This window comes from Quercus lobata, chromosome 4 (genome assembly GCF_001633185.2).
Source record: "Quercus lobata isolate SW786 chromosome 4, ValleyOak3.0 Primary Assembly, whole genome shotgun sequence".
Lineage (NCBI taxonomy): Eukaryota > Viridiplantae > Streptophyta > Magnoliopsida > Fagales > Fagaceae > Quercus > Quercus lobata.
In genome coordinates, this window is record NC_044907.1 from 67,232,803 (window position 1) to 67,249,708 (window position 16,906).

General features: G+C 34.3%; 1 protein-coding gene and 1 pseudogene across 1 annotated transcript; one reads left to right on the plus strand and one right to left on the minus strand.

The window, feature by feature from the left end:
* The first annotated feature begins 1,729 nt into the window (after positions 1-1,729).
* Positions 1,730-3,619, plus strand: LOC115987932 (RNA-binding protein Musashi homolog 2-like). Its single transcript, XM_031111539.1, has 5 exons — positions 1,730-1,911; positions 2,038-2,078; positions 2,280-2,443; positions 2,956-3,023; positions 3,295-3,619. Exons 1-4 carry the CDS (start codon positions 1,859-1,861, stop codon positions 2,959-2,961), a joined length of 264 nt encoding a protein of 87 aa, XP_030967399.1. The 5' UTR covers positions 1,730-1,858; the 3' UTR covers positions 2,962-3,023; positions 3,295-3,619.
* Positions 3,620-4,156: 537 nt separating this feature from the next.
* Positions 4,157-6,154, minus strand: LOC115987993 (annotated as a pseudogene).
* Between the last annotated feature and the right edge of the window lie 10,752 nt (positions 6,155-16,906).

Here is a 16,906-nt window from a genome sequence, read left to right on the forward strand (position 1 = left end):
ACAAACATCCCCTAGAGATTGAGATTTTTTTTTTTTTTTTTTTTTGGGATAAATAGATTGAGATTGCCAAGTAAGCTAGAAGTACTTGCATAGTCTATGTGTCCTTGAGCAAGCCCATGTGCTGGCCACAAAAACAGAAAAACACACCTTGACTGATCTCTTATATATTTGCTCAAAATCTTGAACTAATTTCCTCCACTAAGAAAAAGTAATATGACCTCGCTTAATGCTAACTAACCAAATCCCCTTTTTAGGGGTCATTTTTTCTGAAGAGAGCACAACAAAGCTGGTTTGGTCAACATATTAGCCAAAATAGTTACAAAACAAAATGGTTGTAATATTCAAATAAGAACAAAACTCAAGGTTGCCATTTTATGAAATATACAACAACCAAAAAGCTTGAATCCTTGTTTAAGGATGGACATTAGGCATGTCCTAAACCTATATAAAGTATGGTTTTAAGCCATGCATTAATCTAACCACTTACCTCACATAACTACACGTATCCTTGAGTCCAAACTTTTGATTTAAGAAACAACAGATCCAAAAGGAGCTCGTGGATCTGGTAGTGCTAACAGCTCTCTCTCTCTCTCTCTCCAATTCCAACTTTTTCCTCATTCTGCTATATTTTAAGCATAATGAGATAAGGATCATCTGTGTTAATATTTTCTTTTTGTAAGTTAGTGTCTTTAAGGGTCCGTTTGGTTGGGGAGATGGAAAAGTGAAAGGATTGAAAATAGAGAAATGATAGAAAAGTGAAGGGATAGAAGAGATTTTAGTTTTATCTTGTAATAATGTTTGATTTGGGGTGGAAAAGTGAAGGGATGTTAAACTTTTTTATTTGGTTGAAAAGAAAAATGAGAGGATAGAAAATATTGTCATGCCTCTATTGAATATATATATATATATATATATATATATTACTAGGAAAAAAATTGGAGTTTATGTATAAAAAAATGCATGCCAAATGTTAACTTAAAAGTGGGGAAAAAAAGAAAAAAAATATGTGGAAAACAGTGGGGAAAGGAATGTAGGGCAGAATGGTATTTAGTATTTACCATTTGCCCTTAATCTTCTCTCCTATTTTTTGGGGGTTGAAATTTGGTGGGCCCAAAGAGAAAATCGCTAAGCCTCACCATTTTCTCCCCCCTTTTTCCCTTCTTATCTGAACACTCCTCTCTCCCATTTTTTTCCCTCTCTTAGTTTTTGACTCAACCAAATGGACTGTAAGCATTTTTTTTTCCACAATGTACCATTAACCTCCATTCTTGTATTAGATTGAGCAATGGGCTTGATGCTAAATGACTAAGGGTTGAGCCACCCTTGTCTATGGGTTTCATCTTATTAAACCTAATCTTTTTTTCATTTAATAACCGACTCATTCAAAGAATTGGTCTATCTTATATAAGCAATTGATGAAGATTTATGGTTGTATGATCATCAAGTATAGAAATGAATACATGGCATCATCTAAATGAGTTTAATGCAACTGAACACTGAACCCAATCCTTAACCTTTGTGTTGACATGGGTTGATCGAGATTGGTCAAATCACAATCTTTGGCTGTAATATTGTGGGCCTTGATGGGTATGAGACCCAAGCCCACATGGAAATGTAACTATTCCTACACATATGGAATGATGAAAAAGGCCTAGTGGTAGTTGGGCCTCCCTTTTCTGCTTTTTCTAACTGAACTAGAGATTCTTCTAAAATAGGGCCGGTTCATTCAAGACCATGGTTTAAGACCCTCTTTCTGATTTCTCAAATCTCGATCTCATACTTCTCTCTCTCTCTCTCTCTCTCACGCACACGCATACGCACACGCACATCCAATCTCGAACCTTAACACCACCACCCCATGGGTTCCAGGAGGAACGACAACCCACACTACGGCGATGGTGCCAGTCCTGGGTTCGTTCTCTCTCTCTCTCTCTCTCTTTGTGCTATAAATGTCTATGAGCTAGGCCTATGGTTAATGGGTTTTTCTGGGTTTTGATTTTTTATTTTTCTTTCTCTTTTTTGTTTATTTTGGTGCAGTAAAATCTTCATTGGAGGCTTAGCCAAGGGCACCACCTACGGTTAGAGAGAGCATTCTATTCTTTTCTATGATTCTCTTGATGGGTGTTTTTGAATCTGTAATGGGGGGGTTTGCTATTGTTGTCTTGTTGTGTGTGAAAAGTTACTGTTTTTGCGTGTTTGTTTCTGTTGATGGGTATTGTTTGAATGTGTGATATATTATATATATGATGTAGTTCTTGTTGGAATTTGACTGAGTTCAGAAACCTTTGTGAGTTACTTTGAGAAGTATGGAAAGATAACAGATTCTGTTATCATGAAAGACCGGCATACACATCGACCAAGGGGATTTGGTTTGATAACCTATGAGGATCCTTCTGTTGTTGACCAGATGATCCAAGAGACCCATGTCATCAATGGCAAGCAGGTTATTCTATGTTCTCTTAAATAGTGCGATTCTACTTGTTTTCTTGTCTATAACAAATTATTAAATTTTATATGCATGTGTGTGTTTGAGATCCTCTTAGAAGTTTGCTGCATTGTGGTTTCTCTATTGCAGTGATTTTTTTTTTTTTTGGGTGGATAATTGTTGAGGTGTTTAATGGTTGAGGAATTCGATAGCAGTATTAGATTCACTAAATACTTTTCATATTCGCTTTGTCATTATCAATATAATTCCAAAATTGTGACAAATTTAAATATCATCAATGATTATTATTGTTATTATTAATTACTACTACTACTTTGGTGTGCAACATTATAATTTTTTTTTTTCCCTTTATATCCCTATTTTGCAAATGATATTTTTTAGGTTTCAATATGCATAATCAGAACTTTGTGTCATTTTTTGTTCCTTTCCTTCCTATGAAGACAAGATATACATATTTAATTGAATGCTAGTTTGAAGGACTAACGGTTTCTCCTATGAATGATATTCAGAAATAACTCCACTATGGGGAGAGGTGTTGTCAGGAAATGGCAAAGAAAGTAGCCTAATGAGTAATGAGGTAGGTTTACATTCTTTATTTTTAACATATATTTACTAATTAATCATTCTGTCAATATTGGAATTAAAGAAGAAGTTCGAAAATGTTAAGAGCCATCTATCTTTAACTTTAAACAGATATTTACTAATCAATCATTACGTCAATGTTGGAATTTAAAATGAAGTTTGAAATGTTGAGAATGAGAGCCTTCAATCTTTAACTTTTAATATCTTGGATTCTAGCTTTCTTGGAGACAAATATAATTCACACTTCTTGTTCTATTTGGATGCAGGCTTTTGGCGGCAGTGATGCCTGAAATGCTCCTTACAAGTTATACATTTCATGCAGATCTTAACTACAGTCTATGCACATTTGTTCCTATTTCTTATTCTCATTTCTTTTTCTGAAGTACTGAAAAACTCTAAGAAATGGGACACAACACAAGAAATGCAAATTCTGGAACAGCTTTCAAGATTATCTTGTGCACAATCCTAACAAGATATGATGCTGATATAATACTGGCCAAAATTGTGTGCAATGGCATCTTCCCTATGCTGCAATTCTATATTTTAAATATCGTAAGCATTAGAAAGTATTTCAATTAGGCAGTATCACTGTCCTCTGCGATTTTCTTCAGTTCAACCTGAATGACTTGAATTTTATACCCAGAAAACATACTATCAAAGGCCCTTGAAAATATCTGTTGGAACAATTGCTACAGGCAACTATCAAAGGCCCTCGTAAATAAGAAAATAAAATAACTTTCAACTAGAAAACAAATTAATATTTGTTTCTGGTACTAGTTAGTTGTGTTCATTAGTTGTTGAATGAATCTTTGCTGTCAACTAGAAAACTGAGAACCCCAATCATTCTTTAAAAAAAAAAAAAAAAAAAAACCCAATCATGCATTTTTTATTTTTTTTTGGAACCATCAAATCCAGAATAAATTAAGATATTCAATACAACAGAAAATTATAGTTCACTAAAACTAGCACTAGTTTATGGTACAGAAACATTGCCAAATTTACACCGATTTCACTACCAAGCTGGCCCTCCTGAGAGTTACACAATGGCTAATATAACGAAAGAATTGGCTCCTCCTCCTTTCCGTTGAGAAAAGGCAAACAAGGAGTTGAAAGATGCCAGTGCTGAAAACATATCACTTTCTGTTCCTGCTCTCCTTCTCCCGCTTCTTGTAAAGCTTCTCAAGAACACGCTTAGCCTCACACAGGGGAAAGTTCGTCAGATCATAATAATGTGGTGCTGTATCAATTATCCATTCACCACAAATGTCTGTCACCGTCCGAATGTAATTACTTTTTGTTTGAACATCTTCATTATAAATGACCCACTCCGGCTTGTGATCCAAGCAATTCGATGGATGCAAGTGCACTACTTGGTTGTCCTTCACTGTCAAGTAGTGTCCAGTACGTTCCAGGTGAGCTACCTGCATGAAATATCCTGCTACCATAGCCTTCCTTATGTTGATGTAGTAATCACGGCAGTTGAAATTAGTGCTGCACAACCTGAGGTTAAACCTGGCCATGATACGCACGAGCTGTTGTCTAACACTATCAGCAGCCTTCAACACCCTTTGGTTGACGAAGTTCTCATAGCACCATAATAGGTCCTCGTTGTTTTGCTTGTATGCATGGTACACATTCAAGAGCGTGAGGTGATCTCCATCGATGTGCCCAAACCTAGCTTTTGCTTCATCAGCAGCTTCCTGAGCCTCCCTAGGCCTGACAAAGCAATTGGGTACTGAAAGCATGGCAGAAATTGATAGATAATTTCGCCAAACTTTGTCAGATTTCCATCATCATCTATCGCTCCCAGGTAATTCAAAGCCTCTAAAGCCCGCATCAATGTCTCTGGAGCAGGGGCATCCATAAAATCAAAATGCACTAGATCATTTATCCCCATTTTCTTCAAAGTAAGAACCGTATTTGCAAGGTTTGATCTTAACATTTCTGGATAGGTCTGTGGTTGAAGATCATTCTGGAAACTTTTCTCGGTGTAAAGTCTAAAGCATTTTCCAGGCTGAGTTCTTCCCGCACGCCCTGATCTCTGGTGTGCACTAGCCTTAGAGATCGGAGATACCAACAACGATTCCACACGCACTCGTGGGTCATAAACTTTTTGTTTTGCAAACCCAGGGTCAACCACATACACTATACCATCAATGGTCAAAGAAGTTTCGGCAATGTTTGTTGACACCACAATCTTCCTTCCGGCAGGACCACCCTCTTTCACGAGAGGCGGAGCCGGTTCAAATATCTTCTGCTGCATAGCCGGAGAAAGAGAAGAATACAAAGGCACTACTTTGACAGGTCCCATCTGGTCACCCATATTTGCTACTTTTTTCGTTATTTTTCGACATGCATCTTCTATCTCCTCCTCACCAGTGAGGAACACAAGTACATCTCCAGGAGTTTCACTCGTATGAATTTGTACAACTGTTCGGATTGCTGCATCCAGATAGTCACTTTCAGGCTCTTCAGTGTAAAATATTTCTACCGGATGAAGCCTCCCAGGAACTTTCATAAATAGTGCATCAAAATAACTCTGAAATTTTTCAACCTCAAGAGTAGCACTCATTACAACTAACTTTAGATCAGGTCTATGTTTCAACACTTGCTTTAGAAGTCCAAACAGAACATCAGTTGCCAACGTTCTTTCGTGAGCCTCATCAAGAATTATGACCTTGTAGCGTTCCAAAAGCGGATCTGTCATTGCTTCTCTTAAAAGCATACCATCTGTTAAATACTTCAAAACTGTTCTTGCACTGCTGCAGTCTTCGAAACGGATACTATAACCAACCTCTTCTCCGATAGTTACATCATCTCTTCGGCAACACGGCGAGAAACAGACATAGCAGCCACCCTACGAGGCTGGGTGCACGCAACCATCATCTTCTTGCGCTTATCTGGACTTGTTTTTATATCGATCGCTTCCAAGTCTCTCCGCTTCACCAAAATCTCATAGTATCTCTGCGAGTACGGCCTCCCTGTCCAGCTATTGATCCCAGGGACTCCGCCAATAATACTACCACTCACCGCAGAGGACGAGAAGCCGCCGCAGTTGATTTTGGGGACCTTCGACTTGTCCACCGCGTCGAACAAGCTCACCTTCCTCTTCCTCTCCATTCCCATCAATAAACACTTACCCTAACAGTACGAACCGCACAGAACTCTATTGCTCCGATTAGCTATGAGATTTGACTAATTTTAGAGAGAGAGAGAGAGAATTTAGGGTGAGAGTGAGAGGGAGTTATCCTGTAGGTATGAAAGTATGTATCTACTTCTATTTCAAAACTTCGCCTTGTGGTATATATAAGAACATGACCGACTTAGGGTGGGAGATAGAGTAACCGACTTAATCGTTCTTTGCTCAAAAAATAAAAACATGACCGTGTCCGTACGGTTCAATCCACTAATTAACTTCCAATCCTAATTATATTGGGATTCCTTTTTCTACGTGGATAAACAGGATTTTAATAATAACAATAATCTATTATTTTCCATAAAAAATACCTTTTGATTTAATAAATTAAAATTTATAAATCAAACATCAATGGTTTCAAGATTAAGATCCAGAATCCTAATAATGCTAGAAACCCTTGAAAACAAGATCCTAATCCCATTAAGAATAAATTTCATTAAAGGATTTCATCTTGGTATATCTTCATATAGGCCACAACATATAAAACACTTCAATTATAACATATATATATATATATATATATGGATTAACAAAAAAAAAAAAAAATTATAACATACAGAATTAATGGAAACAACACGTCTATAAAATGATCAACAAACATAATTGATGATACATTGTCTTATTTATATCTAAATTTATATCTATATATCATATTATATATTATATAATAAAAATTGGGTTTAGAAGTTGTGGTTGTACCAAGTGGCTTCATTAAATTGCAAAAAAAAAAAAAATAGATTTAAAAAAAAAATTAGATATATCTATATATATATTTTGCTCTTATCTTCTTCTTTTATAATTTCTAACTTGATGAAAATTTTAATTGGATTACAATCCAAATTCTAATCATTTTATTATTAATTTATTTTTTTACTATTTTTTTACTTAATTTATTAATCTATTTTTTACTCTCTTTTTTTTAACAAATACTTCTTAGACTTCTATAGCTCTATGAACCTAAACACTATATATAATGTTCCTAATGAATATATACTTATTTATTGCTGATGAGGTAAGAAATCGCGGAACATTGGGCCTGACGGATTCGGACTCATGGGCCAATATTAAGCATGGGCCGAGGACTTAGCGTCACTTAAAATACTTGGTGTACACGTTTGAAATCTGAGGGAACCCTAGGAAGATCAGGATGTTCACATAAAAGAGAATTCTAGAAGATCCGTCTTAGTGAAAAATCCACTCTACAAGGAAATATTTGTCCATCACGCTTGGGAGTGTTAGAAGTAGAGTCCCATATGGAAAAGACTTGGACACCAAGAAGGAAAAGCCGACTCTCCACTACTATAAAAGCCCTAATACTCTCGCGAATAAAGGTACGCATAATTTACCCTCTCTAACACTCTAGAGTTGTGAGAAGAATTCTAACTTGACTTTCGGAGAGTGTTTGGCCGGCACCACACCGGTGCTCTCTAAAGGTTTTCTTTGGATTGTTTTTGTTGTGCAGGTTCGCTTCGAGTCATGAATGCTGTGTGACCTATTGGTAATATTTTCGGCATTATCAGTTGGCGCCGTCTGTGGGAAACGTAGCACATTATCGCTACACAATTTAAGATGTAGATCTGCATACACAATTTATAAAAGAGTGCAAATTTGGTCTGAACTTGGCGCAAAACCATCATTTTACACCATCTAATAGCATCGGTCACATCAGCATTTCACAAAACAATCAAATACACTTAACGCACACAATCACTTCTTAAAACCCACCCACATCGTCATCAAATAAGCTTCCAGAGCGTTGACGGACTGTACAAAAGCCGTCGGATTCACTGTTTTTGTGGTAGAATTCAGCAAAACCCAAAAGCCATCAAGCCCAGATTCAGATGATGGTGTTGCCAAGTGAAAAACTCCAAAAAGTTCAATTGGCTCAAAACCAAAAACAGAAGTAAAAGTGTAAAACCAAAAAAAAAAAAATTCTAATCTCTGATCCAAAGTAAAAGGAAGACCACCCCCACCCCCACTATTATTCTCCTCTTTGGCATTTGCTCTCTTTGTTTATTAGCTTAGACTTTGCCTTCAGATCTACCAAATACGCAAACAAACTCCTTTACACAACCAAAAAAAAAAAAAAATCCAACTTCTTTCACTACCATTAAAGACTTATAGTCTCCCCCAACTTCAACCTCTTCTTCTTCATTTTCATTTACCAAAAAAACCCAAATAGATCTAGAAAATGCTCTAGCACGATTGAGACTCCAGGCCAAATCATCATTTGTAACTAGGCTTGATGGGTTCTAGGTATCACTTAATTTGAACACATAAACAGCGGCTCCGACGGCTTTGTACTGTTTGGCAATGCTCCGAAAGCTTTCCTAACGATGGTGTGCAGTGTGGGTGGTTCTACTGTGCTAGGGTGGTTTTTTATTTTTATTTTATGAAATTGGGTTTTAAGGAGTGATAAAGTGTGGCAGGTGTATTTGATTGTTTGGTTAAATTTTGATGTTTCTTGTTATTATTGGAGGCATAAAATGCTATGTTTACGCTAGATCTGAATGGAATGCTTTCGCTTTATAAAATAGGTTATTGGATAAATTAATTAAGACACAATAATTTGTTTGACATACATATGCATATCTATAAAATAAATTAAACCTACATTGGATACGTGACTAAATTTGTAATTTTTAATCTAAATCCTAACAAAGTAAATAAAAAAGTCAAAACATTCTTAAACGTGATTTAAGTGAAATATGGAAAGTTGTTCCATTGATAGACCATGCCTTATGACGGAATATCAAAAATAGTTGGTCTAGTGTTACAATATATATATATATATATATATATATTTATATATTTTTAAATTTTGGATAAGTTTATTTTGAAGACATGGATTACTAGTAGAGTGTCCTATTTTGTACGAATTTTAAATAGAGTTGAAGATATATTTTTTAGTGTTGTCCACTTTTTCTTGTTAAATCTATAGTTTATAGGTATTTCTAAACCACATAAAAATTCAATCCAAAAAGAGAAATTATCTAATAGATAGTATAGATAAACTTATAAATTAAATTATACAAAAAATGACGGTGAAGTTGGTGCTTTTAAATAAAATGCAATTGAAATTGTTTTTCCTTTGTATGGGCAAAAGATTGGCAGCCAACCAGCCACGCTTGAAGCTAATAGAAACAGAAATGAGATACATCTGAAAACAAGTGTGGGAATCGATGGATACTTGCCACCTGCAGGCTAGATCAAAGCCCAAAAGAACAAAAATCAAATATATATATTTATCAAAAAGGAAAAGAAAAGAAAAATTATTGCAGCGCTAATTATGAAGGAAATTACACATTAGGGCAGCAGACAAATAGTAACAACTAATTCAAAAAAAAAAAAAAAAAATCACCCAAAATGGTAAAGTAAAGAACAAGTTGATATCTTATAAATGTTTACAACATTTTTCTTTCCAATATAGTTTGTTGTGATTCAAGGTGTACCCACAATAAGAGCCAATTTTGTCTCAATGAAGGCCATGATGCTAGCCAATTAGGATGACATATAACGGAACGTGACTGTCACAAGAGGATTAGGGTGAAAATCAATGAAAAGTATAGCATCGTGAAAAATCAATGAAAGGCTTTTGTTAAAAATTTGGGATTCAAACTCCATCTACACTAAAAACAAATTTTGTGCTTTAGCCTGATGATAAAAGGTAATCACCATGAAACATACATCATATCTTGAAATTCCATCGTATCTATAACAGAAAAAAAAAAAAATTAATGACTAATATTTTTTTTTATAGAATTAATCACTAATAATTTATAGTCTAATTTATCTAGCAAGTAAGTTGGAATCTTTGAGGCAGCTCCTATTTAGTTTTGGCTTTTCTATTTAGAGTCCAAATTTGGTAAGGACCGGGTGTAAAACCCCTGTTTTACGCATCCAATAATAGATTGCTACATTAACTTTTTACTTAACAAGAAATACAACCTACCACAGCTAATAACATCCCAATTAACTCCCACTTTCATCAACATCTTTGATTTTAGAACAAACTGAAGCCTAAATCTCATCCTTTCCTATCCAAAATAAAATAAAAATCTGAAATCTCATTGTTTCTAGCATCGTTGCTGAAGTTTTAATTTTTCAAATAAGAAATCTCATCGTTTTTGCAGCTTTGCTCAAGTTTTAATTTTTCTTGATTTCTTATTTTTCCCAAAATGGATTTCGAGATTTCTCAATCGTTCCCATTGTTTGCTCAAGTGAAAACTGCTGAGATTTCTTAATTGTTTTAGCAACATTGTCCCAATCGCAGTCGTTGTTGAATCCTATGTTTCGTGATCTCAAGGTTTATTTCTCTTTTTTTTTTTTTTTTTTTTTCCCCAAAATGGATTTCAAGATACTGACTCTTCATGTAATTTTGAAAATTTTCTTTTAACCTTATCATTCAGATTTATGTATCTACTTTGTTGCATGATGAGAGAAGTAGATAGATTTTCATAAAGTTGTATTGGTTTATTTGAGTTCTTCCAATTTTTTCATTTGTTGGGTGTATATTGCTCTTGATTTAATGGATTTTGAGTTTTGTCAAGCATATATTAGTAAGGATGGTAAAATCTTACTTTTTGGATTTAAAGATAGACTGAATATTGGCCTGAATGAATTAGTATTATTTAAAATAATGAACCTATTCACCCTTATATTCGTCACACTCACACCCATAGTGCAGGAATTTTAATATCAGTCAAAAAATCTGTTGGTTAGTGTAGGAATTTTGTAATATCAGTCATTAGTGCTTCTTAATGCTCTTGGGAAAAAAAAAAATATATATATATATATATATATTGAAAGAGTTTCAACCTATGACATCTGCTCCTATTTTTTATTATTAGACCAAGACACCAATCAGTTTTTGGTACATGCAGAGATTGAACCCTAAATATCTTATTTAACAATCATAGATTTTACCAGTTGAGCTAACTTTATCGGTTAAAAAAATAGTTTTTTCTTTTTTGATGAGAGGTCAAAAAAAATAGTTAAATCAATGCACTGTAACATTTTGGTATGGAGGCACATGCACCATATTGGATACCTTTGGTGTTAATTCTTTCGTTCAGCATCATAAGATAAGATTTGAAAATGGTACTAGAGTTGTGAACAAACATTCAATTGTGTCAATTCATTGTAATCATTCATGGTACTAACTAATTACAATAAAATAAAGGGACTAAATCACGAAATTGCATAAGAAAAGGTAGGGGTAAATAGCAAAAATGTGATTGAAAGGAAAAGCCAGAAACTTCGTAGAAATCATCACCTCCCAAGACTCACAAAAAGCAAAGTCAAGAAAGGAATTTAAAATTAAGGGTAAATTTCACAAACCACCCCTGAGGTTTGTGATAATATCCAACTAAGTCCAGAACATTTTAAAACCTACCAATTTCATCCTAAAAAGACAATTGTGTCCCTGAAAACATTTTAATCCCTAACCCCATTAACTCACCTCTCATCCCCTTCTCTAACTCAGTAACTACATCGTCTCTCTCTCTCTCTCTCTCTCTCTCTCTCTCTCTCTCTCTCTCTCTCTCTCTCTCTCTCTCTCTCAGTAAACAAACAACAAAAATGCTTGAATGAAACCAACAATCAAAACTTTCTTTGAATGAGGAGGAAAACACAACAAATTTAAACCCAAACCACAGAACATGCAATCAAGAAACAAGAACTGTGACAAAAAATCAGCCTCTCAACTCAAAATCCTAATCTAAAACCAAAACCAATCAATCAAAACATTCTCTTAAGAAAACCCCAAATTCATAGGCCTCAGCAAGAAATTTTTTTTGCTCCTCCCTGTGGTTTTGTGACCGTCCACCACCAACCACCCCCACAGAAAACCCACCACCGCCAATCAAAACCTAACCATCCCTAACCCACACCGCGGCACCGCCACAAACACCACGAGAGAGAAAACCCAAACCCTTCAATGTTGATCCACACCAAAACCCACGAATCACCACTTACCCACACCATGGCGCCGCCACAAAGACCACGAGAGAGAGAGAAGGGAAAGACTCCAACACCGATCCACACCAAAATCCACACGTCGTCTAGGGCCCTCTGGCTTATAGATCGAAGAGTGGATTTGGGGTTTTGAGGGAATGAGAATCAGATAGGGAAGATAGTGATTTTCAGTGAGTGGGTTTGGTGTATGGGGTTTTGTGGTGGTGTTGGCTAAGGTTCATCATGGGGGCTCTACTCCGTTTAGATCGGTGAGATTGAAGAGGGAAGAGAGTGATTTTCAGTGAGGAGACTTGATGGTTGAGGAGGCTTAGACTTAGGCTGATCGAAGAAAGAGTCATGGAGGCTCGGCCATGGTTGGTTTTTGGCTTCTAGAGAAAGCTCCAGATCGGAAAGACAGAGAAGGGAGAGCTCAGCGTGGGTAAGATGAAGAAAAGAAAAAAAAAAATTTGTTTAACAAAACGGTGCACAGACGGTGTTAGTGACCTTTAGGGACAAAATAGTCTTTTTGGATTAAATTGGTCAATTTTGGAATATCTTGGACCTAGTTGGTATTAACCCAAACATCAGGGGTGGTTTGTGGAATTTACCCTAAAATTAAAAATGGCCTTGCAAGTTGAGGAACACGACCCACGAAAATTGTTAAAAAGATCAGTACTTCTCTCATAGAGAGAGACAGACAGTACACGTGTCACAATACTATTCGATGAGAATCAGTGGGCCCCAGACACTAGGCTTTAGGTTTTCGATTAGATTCTCTCTTCCTTTTTATAGTGAAATAAAAAGAAAAAGCAAGGAGCAAAATGTTGATGACACCTAATGAATTGGCTATTCTTTTACTTATAATTTTTCATGCTCATTGTTGATTGTGAAGTTTGGCAAAAGTCATTGTTTGAACAACTTTGGTCTTTTAACCACTGATGATATGCAAAGTTCAAGGATTGGCCATATAATCTCACTTTGTGTCAAAGCCCTTTACAAACACATTGAAAAGCTGCACTAGCATTTTTAGCATGTGCAATGATCTCTCTGTAAATTATAACATCATGTTTATTGTGGGTAAAGAAAATGCAATAGAGTTATATGTTAATAACTGACAGAGTTTGAAAATTCACTAAAAATTTTCCCTTTAATCTCTTTTCCTTCGTAACCCAAATTCTATGGATAAGTAACACAAAGACATTATTTGTTATTTTCCCACTTAGCATTATTGGCTCATTCTTTTTTCATTTTTTTGGTATTCAGGTATTTTTATGAAAAACACAAGATTCATCATGTTAGGACATTACACCCTTTGCCACAACTAACCAGCCAAAACATTACACCATTTGCTACAATTCACACGCCAATCTAATAAACAAGATTCAAAGGAGACAAAACCAAACAAGAGAAAGACTACAAGCAGAGACAAACATGGTCACTACTTAGATTAAGACAAAACAGTAAAGTATTTTTTAGTGGTTGAGTAGGGTGTTCAAATGAACCTTGCCCTTGTTGTATGTTCATGGAATGAATTTGAACTTCCAAGAAGAAGAATGCAATTAAGGATAGCAGATTGAATGAGAATCTTGATACTATTATAGGTGGAGTCAATAGTGATTTCTCTATGTGTTAAACTTCTAGATCCATTTCAATAGTGATTTCTCTGTGTGATAAATTAGCAATGAAAAAATTTTTATTGTAATAGCATTGAAAAATTATGTTGCTAAAAAAATCAATGAAAAATTATAAAACCTTGTCACATTTTTTTTTTCTTGAAAGTTTCTAATCTAAAATAAAACCTGTCACATTCATGTGAAATAAAACCAATCACAATTCAAAATATAGGACGGAGGTCCAGCGAGGTATGTAGTGGTAAACGAAGGTCCAGTGAGGTTTGTGGTGGGAGACAGAGGAGCTGAGGAGGAGGGAGATGAGATTTTTGGGACTCTTTTTCACATATAGTATGATAACGTGAAATAGGGTTTTTTTTTTTTTTTTATAATTTTTTTTTAAAGATGTTATTAGATGTATTAGTATGTATTGGTTTTAAAATGAGTCTTAAGTAAAAAACTGATATGGCTCCTTATTGGCGGGTGTAAACCTTCCTTATTAAATTTATTCTCTTAGTTTGGATATGAGCTTGTTAATTTCAATATAAAATCAACAAATGGATAAGTATAAATTTGACTATTTGTTGGTAGGTAGATCATGAGAGCTACTTGAACTTTAAAAAATACTCAATCAAAATTTTAAAGATTCACTTGGTTGATAACTATTGATGCAAAACAAAGCCATCACTCATCACAATTGATTTATTATGTAGCGATGTAATCATTGGCATAAAATATATCAATTTATGTTACATTAATAATTTACCTTTTAGTTGCCACTTCAAGAGCTTTATAGTCTAACGTTTTCCATGACAAACTTTAGGCATTATCTTAGAATTTGCTTTAAATTTTTTATAATTTATGAAAACTGCTTGTAAGGATACCAATTAAATGAGTACACAAATTGCTCATCATTGGTCTATTATTCCCTTTTAATTAGAAAAGAAAGTAGAAGTAGCTTATTGAACTACTCCATTAATATGTTTAGTTTTTACTTCACAATTTAAAATTTGTTATTATGATATAATTGATTTTGATATATATATATATATATATATATTAAAATGTTACTATAATTGATTCCTTTATAAAAATCCATTGAAAAGGTGCAACAGAATATTGTATTATTACTAAGTTTTTCAATGAAATTTGAATTTGAATAAATGATAATAAGTTTAAAAATTCTTTTAAAAAAATCATGTTGGGATAAGATTCGCACCCATTAAATCCTTCAATTTCCTCAAATTTTTAGTCAAATGCAAGACACTTGATATATATTTAATTTTTTATGATTGATAAAAATTGAAAGAAAGTTGAATATTTAAATAGGAGGGGATCTTATTCTTATCCCAACCTAAATTAGAATAAACTAGCTTAACTAATGGGAGGAATCCCTTAGAAGATGGGGTTAGGGGTTTTGAACCCAACACCTCATGGATTTCATGATGTTTTTAGAACCATTATACCAACTTATTTAGGTTTTAAGTATTTAGTTTAGATATGAGCTTGTTAATTTCAATATAATATAAATTAAAAAAAAAGTATAAATTTGATTATTTGTTGGTAGGTAGATCATAAGAGCCACTTGAACTTAAAAAAAAAAAAATACTAAATTAGAATTTAAAGATTCACTTGGTTGATAACTATTGATGTAAAACAAAGTCATCACTCATTGCAAGTGATTTATTATGTAACAATGTAATCATTGGCATAAATTATATTGATTTATGTCACATTAATAATTTATTTTTTAGTTGCCACTTCAAGAGCTTTATAGTTTAATGTTATTTACTGATTTCTTTATAAAAAGAATCAAAATTCAAATTCCCATTTTCCAGTTTTGGTAACAATTCAATTATTTAAGAAAGAAATTACTCATAGACATAGAGGCATATATTATAATCAAGATTTAATTTAGTATGGCAAAGAGAATGTACCATGCATATGAACCCAGGGAATTAAGAGAGACAGAAGTAGCTATAAAATATGAAGCTCCAAAATTTGGTATTTTTGTGGATGCGGTGAAAGTATTATCTTATAAGCTCTATTATGTAACACCTATCAAAAATTTTATCTTCAAAAAGTAAAATCAAGTTGCTTTCTTTTCAATTTGGTATTTTGTGAATGTGGAAGGTGTTCGTCAACATATGATGACTTGTAAGTGCCACATTGGACTCTTGGAAAATTTCATGACAATTGATTTATAAGCACCAATTGGACTCTTTGGAAACTTCACAGCTACCAATACCATTCAACATAATAAGGCCATGATGAGAAGGGAGGGGAATTTCATTCAAATGAGAAAAGGAGAAAAGGATTGCGGAATATATGGTACAAGACCAGAAAAACACCAAAATCCATAAGCAAATAGGTATAGAAAAAAGAAATGGACCCTTAGGAAGGTAATGATGAGTTCGGGGAAAGACAAACATAATTGAAGGGGTGCCACAATGTGTGGTTGGCAGGTAAAGTGGAATAGTAAGCTATGAATTATAACTCCTCACATAAAAAGAGCCAAAAAATTTGTCAGTGACTTCAAATTCTTGGCTTTGTTAATCTAAAGGATGACATAATTGGCCGACGACCATGGACTCTTGGGAAATTTCTTGACAATTAACTTGAAGGTTCCTGGACTTTCTTTTTAATTTGTGGACAAACTTCTTTATCAATTATTTAATTTTTTGTTTTTGTTTTGTTTGTTTACAGTTAGATAGCTCCAACAAATAGAAATCTAATATCAAAATATTTGCTTGACTTGACTTGATTTAACTTTTTTTTTTTTTTTAATTGCATGCAATTGATTGCAATTTTTTCTTGTTGTGCTTTTACTTTTGGAAAACACAAAAAAGTATTTCTTGCTTTCGGCCATGTCCATGGGGCAACCCCACGCCAAACCCACATAACATTTGCCCAACTTTTATATATATGGGAGGGTATCAGACACAAACTTTTTCTTTTGAGGTGGGTCACAACAAAACTTTACAACCCACTACTCTTCTTTTTTAATGCGTTCTGTTCTTAATTGTTTCATTTGCTTTGTTTGGACGGTCCTAATTCTTAGTCCAAAACAGAAGGCATACTTTGTGGAAAGAGTGGTAAAGTTTCTTTCATACGTTT

What these genes read in the sequence shown, in the direction of transcription:
- LOC115987932 (XM_031111539.1), top strand. Translation starts at nt 1,859, where the DNA reads ATGGGTTCCAGGAGGAACGACAACCCACACTACGGCGATGGTGCCAGT. An exon ending in GGCGATGGTGCCAGTCCTGG is followed by an intron (nt 1,912 to 2,037) that starts GTTCGTTCTCTC and finishes ATTTTGGTGCAG; the next exon opens with TAAAATCTTCATTGGAGGCT. An exon ending in AGCCAAGGGCACCACCTACG is followed by an intron (nt 2,079 to 2,279) that starts GTTAGAGAGAGC and finishes GACTGAGTTCAG; the next exon opens with AAACCTTTGTGAGTTACTTT.